The 17,707-nt window shown below is 42.6% G+C and overlaps 1 protein-coding gene across 1 annotated transcript in view; it reads left to right on the forward strand.

Moving 5' to 3' along the window:
• Positions 1–13,582, forward strand: part of LOC308165525 (SHC-transforming protein 1-like) — a gene marked incomplete at both ends in the record, with an annotated part of 23,437 nt that extends 9,855 nt beyond the window's left edge. Inside the window, 3 exons of the mRNA XM_080539676.1 lie at positions 10,542–10,656; positions 13,072–13,219; positions 13,454–13,582. Coding sequence (XP_080395802.1) covers positions 10,542–10,656; positions 13,072–13,219; positions 13,454–13,582 — 392 coding nt within the window. The remainder of the gene's footprint in view (positions 1–10,541; positions 10,657–13,071; positions 13,220–13,453) is intronic.
• Positions 13,583–17,707: the final 4,125 nt, after the last annotated feature.

Genomic DNA, 17,707 nt, shown 5'->3' on the forward strand with positions numbered 1-17,707 from the left:
TGTGAAAAAAAAAATTTGGGGAAAAAAATTTGGAGGCCCTTTTTGTTTGGTGGCCCCAAGCAATTGCCTTGGTTGCCTCTATGGACGGGGCGCCTCTGGTTGAACCCAGACTCAAGTGTCTTATTATTCTATGTCCAAGTGACATTACACGTAGTATCGTAGAAAAGCATTGACGCTCGCGATTCATTCACAACTTGAATGAACTTGAATGCTATCAATCGATCAAACAAGTCATCAAATAAAAAAGAACAATGCTTCATTATTGCTTCATTAGACAGAATAAGCTCTAACCTGTATGAAACCTGTGCTCCAGTGGTGTAGTATATGTTGTGTATTTATCTTATTGGTTATGAATCAAAGAACAGTTATTGAGTTTAAGACGATTTAATCAAAGTAAAAACATGTTACAAAACATACATACATACATACACCAGTAGCTGGAGCCTGATGTCTGCTCTCCTCTGCTGGCTGGGGTGGTAAAGAGACCCGCCCTTGGGTCTCACCCTTATTTATCACAATATGCAAATACAGTCACAGGCCATAGCCTATCACCTTACCTAGATGGTCAAGAGGGCAGTCACCTGTGATGTCACTATGGCCTTAAGTCAGGGGGCAGGTCAGACCACAAAAGCCATTCCACAACACTCCCCCACAGCATATATACAGGCCCATATCATATACAATCTATGCATGTGTGTGTGTTTAAGTAGAAATAAACTACATATTCCCCCCTCGGAACACAAAACCCCACAAACTGCAACTAAGACACCAAAGAAAATTAAAAAAAAAAAAACAACAACAGACAGAAAAACTACACCAACACACAACACAAGAAACATAATAACACAGACTAACCCAGCACCAGTACCAGCAACCAAAAATATCATATAAACCAAATACAAAACAATCAACAATAAAAAAGAATCCTAAAAATAACAATACAAATTAATCTAAACCAGTACATCATACATATTTCAACACAAAAACTTCCAACGACCAACGTCTTCTTGTTACTTGCATCTTCAGAACAACCTTTACCGCTGTCTCAAACTGATAACCTTTCCTAGTCAGGAGATTTTTCTTCGTTGCGCTAGGACAGAACCTCTTTCCTATCTTTGCATAACCACCACATCACTTCTCAACTGACATCAATCACATACGATATAGAAATAAACAAACAATACACAAATAACGACATTCAGTTATCATAACACATAATTCTCCAACAGTAAGCATAGGACAAAGGGAATGCATTAATGCATAGATCTTCACCTCAGGTGAGGACTAGTCTTCTGAAAAGTTCATCAACGTGGACTGAGTGACTGATTTTCCAAAAACAGTCAATGAGGCCCTGTCTCCTAAGAAAGTCAAAAATCATGTCTGCTATAATAGGTGCTCCTATCTTAGCAAAATAAGTTTCCCATGCCCCTAAGACCGTTTCCAGCCATGCTATCATCTGCTGTCCATTCCCGTCGTTCCCTTTGATCTGCTGCTTCACTACCCTATTCATAGTCTTTAATCTTTTCCTAACTGGTCGTCGTCCGTCAGTGTCATTGAGGTTCAGGCAGCCGTCTGGTCCCCTCCCACGCTGATCAAGGTCTGGGGAGTCACCCTCAGCGTCATCTGAAGCATGATGCAGGCACTCGCCAGCATCCCCAGTAGCACAGGTGTCCAGGCTTTGGACACTCCCAGGCTGGACCTCCAGACTGTCAACACTCTCTGCTTCGTTGGTTTCTGGTTCATTGGCATCTGGACAGCTTTCCACTGTCCCCTCGGTTTCAGGCATTGCCGGTAATGTCACCGGCTGTAACACTGGCATTGCCACTGGCTCTGGCAACACCACAGCATCTCGTCGTAGCTCCTCCTTCTCAGGTTATCTGGGGACCTCGGCACCTGTTGGCACAACATCCTGCCTACTCTGTACATCCACCCCCCTGTCCACCACCCGTGGCCCAATTGGGGTAGGGATATGCCCAGACACCACTGGTGTACCCACTCTGATGTTGTTTCTCCAACAGACCCCACATTGACCTAAAGCATGGTCAATCTGTTCCATCAAATATGGACTCCAAAACCCATATTCCTTGGTGATCTTGCGTCTTACCTCCCCCCTTGCCACATGTGCTAATCCATGAGCTTCCTGTATTAACATGCCTAATAAATCTGAGGGTGCTACAACCAACCCCTCATGATTCCTCCATAGACCTGTGTCATCCTGACTTGCCCCCCTTGCTAGCCAAACGTTCTTGTCTAACGTAGTTGCTCTACTCTGTAACATCAATAAATCCTCAAGTGTGACCATGCCCTGTAATTGCATTTCATGTGCGACCAGAAGACCTTTACCTGCCTTGTCTGCTCCTGTAATGGCTTTGGCTGCATCCTCTGCAGCCCTGTTACCTTGTGTGACATGTGATGAGTCAGACCTGTGTGCGGCACACTTCACTATGGCTAATTCCTTTGGCTTCATCATGGCCTGTAACAGCTTCATGATCTGTGCGTGATGCTGTATAGGCGTACCATCAGTTCTCTTAAAACCCCGCCCCCTCCATACAGCTCCATTAAAATGACAAACATTATGTGCATAGGCAGAGTCGGTGTACACTGTCACTCTCCGTCCGGTTCCCAAGTTGCATGCTTCTGTGAGGGCAATCAACTCAGCCAACTGAGCTGAGCAAGGCTGAGGAACTGCCTCAGCCTGTTCTACAATAAACTTTGAATTCTGTGCTTTAACTAAGGAATACTCAGCGCACAAAGTTTCTCCTACCCGGTAACAAGACCCATCAACCCAATATTCTATATCAGCTCCCTTTAAAGGCAAAGCTTGTAGGTCTGTTCTATGCTTAATCACTCTGGCTGTCGATGGAATCTGAGCACCGGATGGCACCGTCACCTGACAGTCGTCAGGTGTGCATTTTACTGTACAGTTCAATTGGCATTGAGCATCTCTCCCTAGCAGCCCTGTTGGCGTGTGTTCTGACACAAGTGTTGGCAGAGTTGCTCTCTGTCCCTTGTACTCTAAGTCTACAAGCTCAGTTGTAGGAATCAGCTGTTTAATTCCCTCAAATCCGATTGTCTTCACATATTCTCCAGACATAGGAAGGTGCGTGGCGTCTTCAGGCTTCTTTGTCACCACCAGCTGGCACCTCCCACTCGGATCTTCCGGGCACCCCTATAGGCCAGCTGCTGGGCCTTCGTAGAGGTTCATCACTCCTGGAGCAGGTGTAGCAGGGGGCCAATATCCTCCTCCTTGGCTCCCCCCTGCGCCCCCCTGGGGCCTGTTGTAGCAGGTACAGGCTAGATGTCCATTCTGGCCGCATTGGTAACATGGTCCTAGCATCTTCTTCCCTGCATCTGTCCATCCCCCTGGTGGTGGTCCTTGGCCAGGCTGTGTGTACGGCTGGTATGGAACCGCTTGCACCCCTGGTGGCCCCTGTGGGTATGGCTGGTAAGTAGCAGGATACCCCCCTTGTGGCCCCTGTGAGTAGGACTGGTAAGTAGCAGTCTGCACTCCAGGTGGCTGTTGCTGTGGCTGAGATGGGACCTGTCGAGCTAAAGCCTGCACTCCCTCTATGTTCCTCTTGCTTTCAGTCAATTGCACATGAGTCAATATTCTGAGTGACTCTTCATCTTGTGTCTTCTGTATCTGAATATTCTTTCGATATAACTCAACTTGATGAGCTACGTGGTCTATATAAACAGCTTTGTTCATGTGTCGTAGCCCCACCACTTCTGCTAGCTTATCCTTAACTGGGGTAGGAAGACATTCTTGTATTTTTTCCCTGATTATGGATTTTTCTAAGGGGTTATCTTCAGCGTCCTTCCCTGTCACACTTCTCCATTGAGAGTGCACACGGGCAACAAAACCCCTGGGATTCTCATCTCCCCCCAGTGGCTTCACAATGATATTGTCTGGGTGAATGTGAGTAGGGTAAGTCTCTCTGATTGCCTTCCACAGCCTGCCTCTGTTTGCTGCGAAGAGCTCTGGATCATAAACTGATGTATTGATATATCTATGAAGTCCTGCCTTCATCAATATTTCCTGCATTGTATCCAATCCTGCAATAAAAGCTAAGAGTCTTTTCAGGTCTCCCATTGCCGCTTGCGTTCCTGTCAGTCTCACGTCGACCTCTGTCGTCCATGCGTGTCCACCATCTTGGAGAACGGGGAGTTTCTCTATCACTTCAGACAGATCTGTATGATTCCAAGGATGATATTCCATCTTGTTACCCCGAATCAGCACTGGACAGTTCTTTAATGTATTTGATGACATTCGATGACAATCTTCCTCTTCCTCTCTTTCTCGTTGCTCCTTCAGCCGTCTGTGGTGTCTTTCTCCCTCTCTTTCCGCTTTCTCCCGGCGTCTTCTCCCACCTTTCTTTTCGGCTGTGGCTATCATCTTCCTGACCTGAGCGTTGTAGCCTCCATCTGCATTGTCGTCATCACTTGAGTCTTCACTGCCATCTTCGCTGTCATCTTCCTTGTCACTCCTGTCGTCCCCTTTTCCCCTTGGCTCCTTCTTCTTCTTCTGGGAATGGTCCTCCAGTGCCTTAGCATATGGAGGGGGACTGGAGACTGGACACATGTTTGTGAATGGAATGTTCAATTTCTGTTCCAGTGTTCTGGCCAATTCATTTTTCTTTTCCGTTCCCATTTTTGCTGTTTTCTCATCCCAAGCTAATGCTATTTTCTGCCCCTCTACCTTAAATAGATCTAAAATAGCTAACTCTAACCTGCGTTTCTCTGATCTAATCTTTCCTTTTTGATGTGCCTTGTGCACATTGATAAGTATTTCCAATGTTGCAATTATTTGTAAGTTAAGGCTGCCCTCTTTCGGCCACGGCTGTTCAATGTCTGCCCAACGACTATTCCATTTCGTTGACATTTTGCTAATTTCCCTAACAAGAGGTTTCATTTTTTCCACTATAGCCATAGGGGATAAAGTAGCCAATATTCCACTATGTTCACTAATATCTTTTAACAGCTTACTCGATTTTGCCCCCATTCTACTGCTCAATATGCTGAAAATATTCTATATTGGATAAGGTGTACTCTTCTTACAACCCACCTTCTTTTGCCGTATCTGCTAAACAGATGCTAGTCTAACTTTTAACTGTATTAGCTGTCCACACAGAATCACTACAACCCAGAACAACAGATTTGCCTCTTGTGTATGTCAGTGCAGTATTAACTTAAATCTAATATCTGTGTAAGTTCTTTATACTTAAATGTGTTTCCTAATTGTTTATGAATATGTGTCACTTAATTACTCATTCAATACTAATTACAGTTCTGGTCAACACAATTATTAAATCACAAAGGCTGGTCAACACCTAAGTATTCACTGATTTACAAAAACCCTTTTACTGCTTAATTATCAATACAAACTATTCTGCTATTCCTAATCAAAAGCTGTGGACCCTCTAACTAAAATAAAAGATGTAAATTACAAATATTAATTACAACCTGTAGAATAAATCAACTGTTAAGTGAAAGGAATGAATGATTAGTTAGAATTATTCATTATATAATCATATACATTGATTTAAAACCTGTGGAGTCAATTATCTGGTATCAAAATATCAAACAAAATGATTTTCATTAGACAGTCACAGACATTTGATCAAACCTGTGGAATCAATCAATTGTTTTGTGAAACAGACAATGAATGATCTGAATTATTATTTTTAACCAAGTAGTAATTAATTAAAGTAATGTAATATAGAACAATCATTTACAAACATCAGTCACGAATGATCTCTATAGATCCCTCTCATTCTGTGCAAGCAGGCAGAGAGTCACAGAGCCGTTTTATTGGGGGTCATAAATAGTGATTCTGGTCAGGGAGAGCAGCCCTGTCTCACGCACGAATGGCCTCTTTTCCTTTGAATCTATCAAAAGCCCACAATCTATCTTTACTTCTAACAAACAATGCTTACACTTTCGTGATTCTGCAATCACAACTTTATCACAGAGAGAGAGGGGTTGAAATTAAAAGTATGGGTACCTTCTCAGCACTACAGTATTCGCTTCGCGCTCTCTCTGTGTGTGTGTGGAATGTGCCTGCAATGCACATGCGCGAGTCTCCGTGTGTAAACTGCGCGTGAACTCGCCTCTTTTCCTAGTCTATGAATGTTTAACTATAACTTTAAACTATTTAAAATACCCCAATGATCAATTCACTATCTTTCTATCTTTAAAATACTACAGTCTGTGTATGAATTTATCTTTATCTGTAATGTAACAATCAAATTCAGCTTCCCTGCGTGTCTGTATGTTTGAATCAATGTGTGTACGAGCCCTGACGTTCGTGCATGTGTGAGCGCGCGTCTATTCGAAAACCAACAGGAGAGAAAGAAGGAGGGGGGCTCATTTTTTACATTCCTTTGTCCAACCTCTGGGGAAACCGCGCCCTCTGTTTTCGCTTTAATCAATAACTTAACACAACTTTGTTTTCACAAACAAATTACATTCTCCACGACACAACAATTTCAAGATTATCTTTCAATGCAGTTAAACTATTAGTTACCAAACCAAATCTTATTCAAATACTCATATGCTTTTCACTGTTCCTCTTCCAAGAGAAGGTCTCTGTGTGTGTCCTTCCTCAAGGACAAAGAGCAATGGCGTCTAAGACACACTTCTTGCCACAGTTCTGAAGATTTGATTTCTTAATCTTTTACAATAATGCTCTTTCTTACAAAACAGACTTCACAGTCTACTTACACTTTATCTAATTAGGAATATTATTCCATTAACACAATTTTACACACACACTCACGATATTCCGTAATACCATACAAACACTCAAATCCCTTACCAATCTAATCGTATATTTACAAAAACGGACTTCAAAATCCGGCTCTCACCAACCCCACGTATTAAAGATTATGAAAGGTTTGTTTCTATTCCAACAAGATACTTTACTTTAAGGTTGTTTTAGTCTCAAAGAAAATGTTTGAAAAAACACAGCTGTTCCACACAATCATACCTTTCTTGCAGATTCAGTTTTCAAACGTAGATTTCCCCTTATAGACTCCTGGGTTTTCGGCTCGCCATTAATGTTGTGTATTTATCTTATTGGTTATGAATCAAAGAACAGTTATTGAGTTTAAGACGATTTAATCAAAGTACAAAACATACATACATACATACACCAGTAGCTGGAGCCTGATGTCTGCTCTCCTCTGCTGGCTGGGGTGGTAAAGAGACCCGCCCTTGGGTCTCACCCTTATTTATCACAATATGCAAATACAGTCACAGGCCATAGCCTATCACCTTACCTAGATGGTCAAGAGGGCAGTCACCTGTGATGTCACTATGGCCTTAAGTCAGGGGGCAGGTCAGACCACAAAAGCCATTCCACAACACTCCCCCACAGCATATATACAGGCCCATATCATATACAATCTATGCATGTGTGTGTGTTTAAGTAGAAATAAACTACATATACCCACTAGGAAACGCCAAGGATTTCCGTATACCCACTTAAAAATGTGTGAGGATACGTAATTGATTGATTGATTGAAAACTTTATTAGAAGATTTGCAGAAGTAGGTACATGAAAAGTACATATTACATACAAGGTCAACTAAAAGGATAAAAACCCAAGAAAGCCACTGGCTTATTTCAATTGGGGTCCTTAACAGCGTAAGGACTTAACAGCGTTTTGTGCCAGAACTTTCACTTTCACTTTCATACATTTCAAAATTCACCCCGTCTGTGTTACGAAGCGCTTGACTTTTGGACCATTGGGACTGACTATAGCGTCATATACCATCAACGGGCGGAAACATGAAATATGTCAAAATGCAGCACTATCATGCGCAGATCAGCCTGTGGATAGATAACTTTAGATAGATAACTTTACATTAAATATGTCTACCATCATCCGCTGTCAAACACCACAATTTATTTTTAAATAAACATGATTGTACATCTCTGTAATCGCGCACCGATGTATTTATATGGGGAAGGCTGCAGTGGCGGCTGGTGATAACATTTTTGCGTGGGGCACAGGTTATGGGGGCATGCTCCACGGGGAAGAATATCAACTTTAAAATCTGGATTTACAGTCGATTTTAGCATGAGAATATATATATAACTTAATTATTTTTATATGTAACTTATTAAAGGGCAAACTGCAAACACAACAAAAATATAATGCACAACAACTGACAAATCAACTGGAATAGTCTTTGTTAGCAGAGTAGACCTAATGTTAACAGAATGGACTTATACCCTTTGTCTATCTGTGCAGCGGTAAGGTGAATCATTCTAGCAGTACTGTCCAGACAGTTGTCTTGTTTAGGCATTCAACTAGGCATTATTTATTCAATGGAGAAAGACATGGAACACAATGCAATTGTGATAATAAATGTGTTCTTTGTTACTTCTTTAATTAAATTAAAGTGTACCTTTCTATTATCATACAATATTTCCTTGAACATGTAAACTCTATAATCATACAGTTGTCTTTCTATTAGTTGTCTCTGTCATACTGAACTGTTTGTTATCATCCTGAACTATCTCTGTTGCTCACCTCACCTCAGTTCTGTCTCTATTGCTCTCCTCTCCTGTTGTCTGTCTCTCTGTTGCTGTCCTCTCCTGTTGTCTGTCCGAATATCGGTTGTTAAGTCGCAACGTGTTTCCGGGTCCAAAGTTGGCTGAGGCGCTGTCTTCGAAATGCCGCAATAATAATAATAATAAATTATATTTATATAGCGCTTTTCCGAGGCTCAAATACCCTGACAATATGGGGAAAACGGGAAAGTGCTGTGTCCCTTGTTGTATGAATAGATCCGAGTCTAAAAAACGATTAAACTGTCATTCTACCGCTGTAGTACTGTAATTTTGTATTCTGTATTGTATTCTGGTGCGGAGAATTTCTGGTTTGGACCCGGAAATTGCAAAACGTCACGTTTGACGTCAGACTTAACAACCGGATATTCAGGGCTCTCAAGTCTCACGCATTTTTTTTTTTACTACCCCTAGTGGTAGTGGCCCTAGGCTGCAGCCTAGGTAAGCCTATAATCTGCGCATGCTCGGGGCGCAAAAAATGCTGAGAAATAGGAGACAGCCAATTGGAGCGCTGCTACAGCTCACGTAAAAGTATTTGGACTGCCATAGGCTGCCATTCGGCCGGCGCCCCGACTCCTCCCCTATGTATTTTCACAGTGAATTTTACACACACACAGATAAAATGTTTATTGTATTGGAGGATTTTTAATGAATGCTGATAGGCGCCGACAGAATATCAGCCGCATTTTATGAATAAACAATGTTTATTTAAAAAAATCTTTTACAAGTAGCAACTAGGAAGTGGGGCTGTGTTGGAAGGTGGGGGCGGCGCCCTAGCGCCCTCTATTGGCCAGCCGCCACTGGAAGGCTGTGCTTGACGATTCCATTGGACTGACGCCGGGCAGAGGAACAGGTGTTTGCCCTGTGACAAACGCGCAGATATCTCCGGTGTCCTGCTTTGATAGTCTAATGCAGCGGTTCCCAACCTTTTTGGACTCACGGCCCACTTTACAAATCTCTACAGTATTCGCGGCCCACCTAGTGCGCGAAGCGTGTAAAGAAAAGGTCTATAATGCATTGAAATTACATTAGTACATCAGACATTAGACATTAGACATCAGACATGGAAATATGTCAATGCGCGGCTGTCATGCACAAATCAGCTTGTAACGTTAGACACACAGCACAATAACGTTTTGTTGTTGTTGTGCTTGTTATAAAGAAAAGGTCTATAATGCATTTAAATGAATGATACAACCCATTAATAATATTACCTAATAACAACTGCTCGGATTAGATTGCGGGTGGAAATAGGTCAAAATGCGCATCATGTACAAGTCAGACGAACGTTTGATAGATAACTTTACATATGTGTACCATCATCCGCTGTCAAACGCCACAGGTAATAATTGATTTATGATTGTACATCTCTGAAATGCTCGACTGTCATGCAGCGTTGCGTTACTGTAACGTTAGACACAGCACCGACATAAAAGCGATATTTTGGTTATGCTTGTTATAAATAAAAGGTCTATAATGCATTGTAATGACATTGAACTAAGATAATACGATGGTTATCATAATTGTTCAAGTCTTTAATTACAAGTAATTCCAGAAAAAGTAAATGACATTTCAGGCTCGCTTCCGTATTACGAGAGCGAAAAGAACATTTCTGTAGATGTTTCGCAATGCATGCCGGAAGGGAGTCTCATGGCTCCGAATCGAACAAGGGTCAAGATTTTCTCCGAACGGAGCCAACCCTAACCCTTACCCTAACCCTAAATGAGTAATGAATTGGGACGCCACTACGGCTACACGTGAACGCGCAAAAACGGAGATTAGGGGTGAAAACGGAGCCGGAGTGGTGAATTGGGATTCACCCACATTCTGATGTAGGCCTACTGTACATTGTGTAATGTGTGCGGAAATACCATTGTCTTTATACGTGTGTGTGTCTGTGTGACACCCCAAGAATGCAATCACAACCTAAAGATATTCTCTCTCTCTCTCTCTCTTTCTGTCAGAGGCTGTAGTGTGTGAGGTCAGTGTTGAGCAGTGCCCTGCCCTGGTGGACCCCCAGCCCCTGTCTGAGACACTGTTCCAGGACCTGCTCAAGGAGGAGGGCTGGTACCATGGCAGGTACTGTTGTTGTTGTTGTTGTTGTTTTTGTTGTTGTTGTTGTCGTCGTTGTTCATGACAATGAACTCCAACAATCCCGATTCTCTTTTCTACCACTTCGGCTCGTTTTGGAGTCACTCGCTTTTGGAGCCAAGGCCTCCGAACAGAGCCACAAGCTGTAGTGGTTCCCCTAAGAAATGGGACAACCCTTCACGACTGAAACGTCATTCGCGTCATCGCGATTCATTCACAACTTGAATGAACTTGAACGCTATCAATCGATCAAACAAGTCATCAAATAAAAAAGAACAATGCTTCATTATCAGACCATGACAGAATAAGCTCTAACCTGTATGAAACCTGTGCTCCTATCCTGCCAGTCTGCACTGATTTAGGACAACAGTGCAACAACTTCGCGGCTGAACTTCAGTTACATTTACGGCGTCATATGCCATCAAAGGGAAACATGGAAAAATGCATGACTTACAGATTTAATTTTATGACGTTACGAAATCCGATGTGACAGGAACGCTGGAGAAACAGCCGCTGTCCACTGCATTAGTTAACTACATATATAATAGTAATAACAACTGCTTGGATTAGATTGCCGGTTGTTTTGGTATAATAACAACTATATAGCGTCATATACCACCAAGGGGGGGAAATTCGCGCCTATCATGCTGTCAAACACCACAGGTAATAATTTATTTCTAAATAAACATGATTGTACACAGGGTTCGAGTTATAAGCTGATCTCTGTGGGGGTCTCCAAAATAACAGTGCGAAATGTTCTCATGCACGCGCGAATCATGCCCACACAGCGATGGGACTTACAAGTTTTAATTAGCTATAGGCAGTAGCGGATTAAGGTGGTCAGTGGCCCTAGGCTACTCCTTTGTGTGAGGACCCCCCGCCCCCATACACAAGCCTCCCCCCTCCACAAAATATACAACTCACGAGCACCCTGCACACACACACCACTCATAATGCTTTACCATAAAACACTTAAACACTTTAATAACACAATAACACAACAGTGTTAATAATGTAAAGAATAAAAAAAAGGTTCAGTGCATTCAGTTCTGTCTCTATTGCTCTCCTCTCCCGTTGTCTCTCTGTTACTGTCCTGTTGCTCTCCTCTCTGTTGCTCCCCTCAGCTCTAAATGACAGAAATGAATTAGCTAATTAGTTTGCATGTAAACATATAGTTAGGGTTGGGTACAGTTTGGGTTTTATTCGATACCGGTGACAAATCGATACTTTAAAAACGGTACCGGTACCGAAACATCATCCTCATCCTCATCCTCCTCCTCAAATACCACCATATCCTGACGCTACAGCTGCAGGCTACTCATTTCACCACATCAACAGCCCCACATGAAACAACAGCTATAAAAGCGATAGTCACACATGTATCTCGGCCAATAATTGTGTTATTTTTGCTATACAGAAGGAGCGAAAAATACATGTACACTAGGTTAGTAAAAAGTAAAAGCCACCTTACCTTTACGGAGACAAGATAGACCAAAGTGGTCTGTTTTCAGTAGGCTGCGGTCGCGGTCCTGGAACCCATGATGCTGACGTCCGAAGTCCTTTCTTTATCCAAGATTGGATGAACGGGAGAGGGTCAAAAAATTGCCTTTTTTGGGGCGGCATGGTAGCTACTGTATGTATATACTCCTGTATAGCTAATGAATGAATGTTTGCTTCTCAATAATAGGCTAGGTGCACGATCTCACTACTTCCTGAAAGGCAACTGGTATATGAACATATCCTGTCTCACTCTATTGGTTTAATTGATTAATCAGCTGTGCACTGTGTGTTCCAACGGTTTACCGCACAGCTGATTAATCAACCTTTTGCTGTTGCACAATATTCTACTGCGCCCCATGGTGTCTTGGTGGTGAAGTGCAGGCAGTCAAAGGCATACTGTCATTCACAGGAGATTAATGGTGCGCGTAGCTCTTTTGGAAAACGTGTTTATTTTACAGTATTTATAATATAAATTAAATAATATTCATTACATTGACATTTTGATCAAATAATAGTTGTGGTAATGTATTATTAGCGACCCCCACAGATTTTTGATTTTACTGCCTTCATGGGAGCTCAGAGAGTCTCAGACCATCTCTATGGGAGCTCAGCTCCCATTGGCTCCCACATAACTCGAACCCTGATTGTACATCTCTGAAATGGAAATCGCGCTGTGCTTGACACTTCCATGGGACTGGCGTCGGGGCAGCGGAACACGGTGACTGTCAGCCTGTGACAAAAAATGAATTGGGACGCCACTACGGCTACACGTGAACGCGCAAAAGGGAGATTAGGGTTGAAAACGGAGCCAGAGTGGTGAATCGGGATTGGGCCTAAATCTCCATATCTATCAGTTCATCTGTCTGTCCAACCATGTCCTCCCTCTGTCTCACTGTGCCCCAGGCTGGGGAGGAGTCAGGCTGAGACACTCCTCTCCTGCAGTGGAGACTTCCTGGTCCGTGAGAGTAGCTCCACCCCTGGGCAGTACGTGCTCAGCGGTCTGGAAGGGGCGACAGCGAGGCATCTACTGCTAGTTGACCCACAGGGACAGGTAACGCACACACACGCACACACACGCACGCACGCACGCACGCACGCACGCACGCACACACACACACACACACACACACACACACACACACACTCATACTGGAGTCTTGTGTGGTGACTGACATGTTGTTAAAGTGTGTGTGTGTGTGTGTGTGTGTGTGTTTGTGGGTATGCACATATACGTATGTTAGTGCTGAGCTTCCCTGAGTGTGTGTTTGTTTGGTTCTGTCCTCAGGTGAGAACCAGGGACCAGGTGTTTCTCAGTGTGGGTCACCTGGTGCGCTTCCACATGGAGAGCCAGGCGCCCATCGTCTCTGGCAACAGTGAGCTGTGTCTGAGGCAGCCTGTCCTCCAGAGACACTAACGCAGCAGCTCCATCTCCTCCTGGTCCACACCAACACACAACACACAACACATAGCTATCATAGACATGAACACAAACTACAACAGAGACACAGCAAGACAATAACACAACATTTGCTATATGTGTATATATACAGTATATGTTATTATTCATAGCCAGACTCAGAACATTTTAACTGTTTGCATGCTCTTCGGCGAGACGTCTAAAAACGTCCTCCATCTCTCTCTCTCTCTCAATAAGAGTGAGGATCTTACAGTAGATTGACTGGGATTATGAACTGATGAGCAGAATGAATATAAGGTCTAACACTATGAAAAACAAGCATATCTTTATTAAAAAAAAAGAAAAAAAGAAAACCAATCAAACAATGACACTTTCTACTGATGTTTATTCAAAGTGTTTATGAAGCACAATGTTTTACTTTCAATTGACTGGGGAAGTGTGTCCAAACTTTTGACTGGCACTGTACATAGAGAGAAGCAGCTGAAATATATATCAGAACTGAATGAGCCATGATCACATTAGTGGATACAGAAGCTGCTGTGATTACGTGAATCCTACAGCTGAATTTATCAGTCTCAGATGATGACTGAATTTGTTTACTGTAATAATATCCAGAGTTCCTAACAAATGCGGAAATAGGCTATAGTACATGATGTATTATTTAGTCTGTATATAACATCAAAAGTCATGTATGATTTACATTCATGGTACTACTAGAAATATGCCATATCATCAACATTTACTAAAATTGACATTATTCAGCTGTAGGATTCATAATTGATGGATTGTTCAATATTTTGTATCTTGTGTATTTTGTAGCAAAATATTTTAGAATATTCAGCTTTTTATCACATAAGTCTAAATGACTGCTGTTCCAACATTGTATCTCTGTCATCATACGCACTTAAATATGCAAGCTGTATTGGAAAATCCTATGTTTATAATAAAGAATCTCAAATAGCCGACTCTGACGTCTCTCTTGCCAGACTCGGAGCAAGTCATGTATTTTATATTTCTCGTGCCTTGTTCTTTTCACTGACTGTCTTACATACGTCTCTACTTCCCTCTAGTCTCTCTTGATGCTTGTTTTTACTGTTTGAACACCTCTGTCGGCTGGAACACTTTTATGATCTCCCTTATTATGTTTGTTTATTCATTTATCCCTGTAATGTGCATTGTATTGCATTGGTGTACATGTGCTGAACAAATTGATTGATTGATTGATCGATTGATTGAAGACTCTAATACCTGCCTAGAGCCACTAGATGGCGCCAGAGTAATAGCTCCTGTCTGCGATGTTTGATATCATTCCTTTTCCCAATCCATGCATGACAATGAGTCCGTCCTCAGATTTCTACATTCGACTGTCGGATTCGTATCACCATTAATTGATTGTTCAATATTTTGTATGTACAGTATGTTCTAGCAGAATATTGAGCTTTTATTATCTCCCTTCGTTTTTTTACTTGTTATGTGTTTAACATCTCCGTTTGGTTTAATGCATTTCTTTCCTGTAAAGCGTATTGCACTGGTATTGCACTGGTATTGCATTGCTGTTCATGGAACGTGCTGTACACATTAATTCATTGATTGATAGAAGAGACTATAGAATCTGCTAGATCCACTAGTTGGCCACAGGCATCATACTGCCTCCTTCAGTGTTTTTAAATAAGTATTAGTAATCATGATTAGATTAAATTAATTGATTGAGTTTAATAGAATCAATCCACCTGCGGCATCTTAGATATGGTGTACTACTACTGTCCAGTGCCACCATTTCTACCTCTTAAGTTAAGATATATACATCTTTGGATCTTTGTGGAAGACAGCTGCAGCAGAGGGCTCGGTCCACCAGAACAAAAGTTGTGAGCGAGTAGCGCGACTGTTGCATCCACGTAGAGGAAGAGCAGAGTGATCGGGCAGGTGTTTGGGGTTTACCATTGCTTGCAGGTAGGAAGGGGCTGTTCCCTTTGCAAAACATTTTAGCCTATATTTACAGTGAATTCACAGCGCGTGGATTATGAACCATTCAGCATGTTTCAAGGTTTTTAGCTTAGTTTTAAATATTTTTTTTGAGTTTGGGCCTGTTTGATTTCTTCAGGGAGTTTGTTCCAGGAGCATGTGACAGAGTGACTGAAAGCTGCTTCACCGCGTTTTGTTTTCACTCTTTGAATGATTAGCTCATTAGTCTCAGCTGACTTGGGGCCTTGCTGGAATATAGTATGGGAGGAGGTCTGATATGTATTTAGGTCCAAGACCATTTTGTGATTTGTGTGCAATTAGGATTACTTTGAATTAAATTCTCTTGAATTCTTTAAACATCTTTGTTTTTGTTAGGAACCTAGCCTTGTTTGGACATACAACTTCTCTGTTTTTCAGGTAGGCTATCGAGAGAAGTTCCTGAGCAATGGGTGCTGGGGGATTTGTTAGTCTGTCAACAGTATTTAAAAAAGATATGAGCATTATTGAAATTATTGTTTATGATCTTAGAGAAAAATGATTGTCTGGCGCTTCTTATTTCTATATTATAGTTTTGAAGATTCTCTTTATAGATCATAATGGACTTGAATGAACTTATTGAGTCCACAGACATGTCAAAAAACAGCAAGAAAGCATGGACACTTATTCACAAGCTACGGGGTGATCCTAAAGCAGCTCCTCAGCACCCAAAAGTCACTGCAAACCAAGTTGCCAACCAATTGCTTGAAAATGGAAAGAGTAGAAAGAGAGGGAAAAAGACCAAGCGGAACCGCAAGAAATACATCGCGGACCCTGCTTTTACAAAACAGCTTACTATGGAAGAGCTGGAAGGGGGAATCTCTATCCTCAAACCAGGAAAGGCAATTGGACTGGATAACATCGCAACCGAACAGATCAAGCACTTCGGTCACAAGGCAAAGACGTGGCTTCTACAGCTCTACAATGAGTGCTTAACAACACACAAGCTCCCTAACATCTGGAAGAAAGCCCACATTATAGCACTGCTGAAACCGGGGAAAGATCCATCCGCTCCTAAAAACTTCAGACCAATCTCACTTTTGAGTCACACCTACAAGCTCTTTGAACGTCTGATCCTCAACATAATCTGTACCTTTGTTGACGAACACCTCATCCCTGAACAAGCAGGTTTCCGCCCTGGCAAGTCAACAACTAGCCAAGTACTCAACCTCACCCAGTACATCAAAGACGGATATGAGGAAGGGATGGTAACTGGTGTGGTGTTTGTCGACCTCTCAGCTGCCTATGACACAGTCAATCACAGCCGTCTCCTCAGCAAGATCCTGGAGACCACAAGAGACACCGGTCTGACAGAACTGATTGAAAGCATGCTTGAAAATAGGCACTTCTTCGTAGAGCTAGGAGGAAAGAAAAGCAGGTGGCGAAAACTCAAGAATGGCCTTCCACAAGGAAGTGTGCTTGCACCACTTTTCTTTAATATCTGCACCAACGACCAACCAAAAAGCGCAGACACCCGCCGCTTCATCTATGCAGACAATCTTGGCATATGTGCACAAGCCACTGATTTCACAGTTGTGGAAGACAGACTCTCCAACGCTCTGGCAGAGCTAACACCGTACTATGAAGAGAACCACCGATGTGCAAACACATCTAAGACACAGGTGTGTGCCTTCCACCTGAGAAACCGTGAAGCCAAGCGCCAACTGAAGGTCAGCTGGTCAGGAACCTCCCTTGAACACTGTGAGCACCCAGTCTACCTAGGGGTAACCCTGGACAGATGCCTCTCTTTTAAGACCCACACTGAGAAGACCAATTGTAAAGTGAGTGTGAGGAACAACATCATCCGCAAGCTCACTGGCACAACCTGGGGTGCTAACCCACAGACTCTGAAGTCAACCGCACTAGCTCTCTGCTACTCAGTTGCCGAGTATGCCTGCCCAGTATGGGAGCGAGCTGCCCATGCCAAGAAGCTGGATCCTGCCCTCAATGCTAGCTGCCGCCTTATCACAGGCTGTCTGAAATCAACACCAACAGACCGTCTGTACATCCTGGCAGGCATAGCCCCACCAGAGATACGACGAAATGCAGCAAGCAAAAAAGAGCGCCAACAACAGTCTACTGACCAAAGACATCCTCTCTTTGGCCATGTGCCAGCCAAAAGCC

This window comes from Nansenia antarctica, assembly GCF_963989245.1.
Source record: "Nansenia antarctica genome assembly, chromosome: 9".
Taxonomy (NCBI): Eukaryota; Metazoa; Chordata; class Actinopteri; order Argentiniformes; family Microstomatidae; genus Nansenia; species Nansenia antarctica.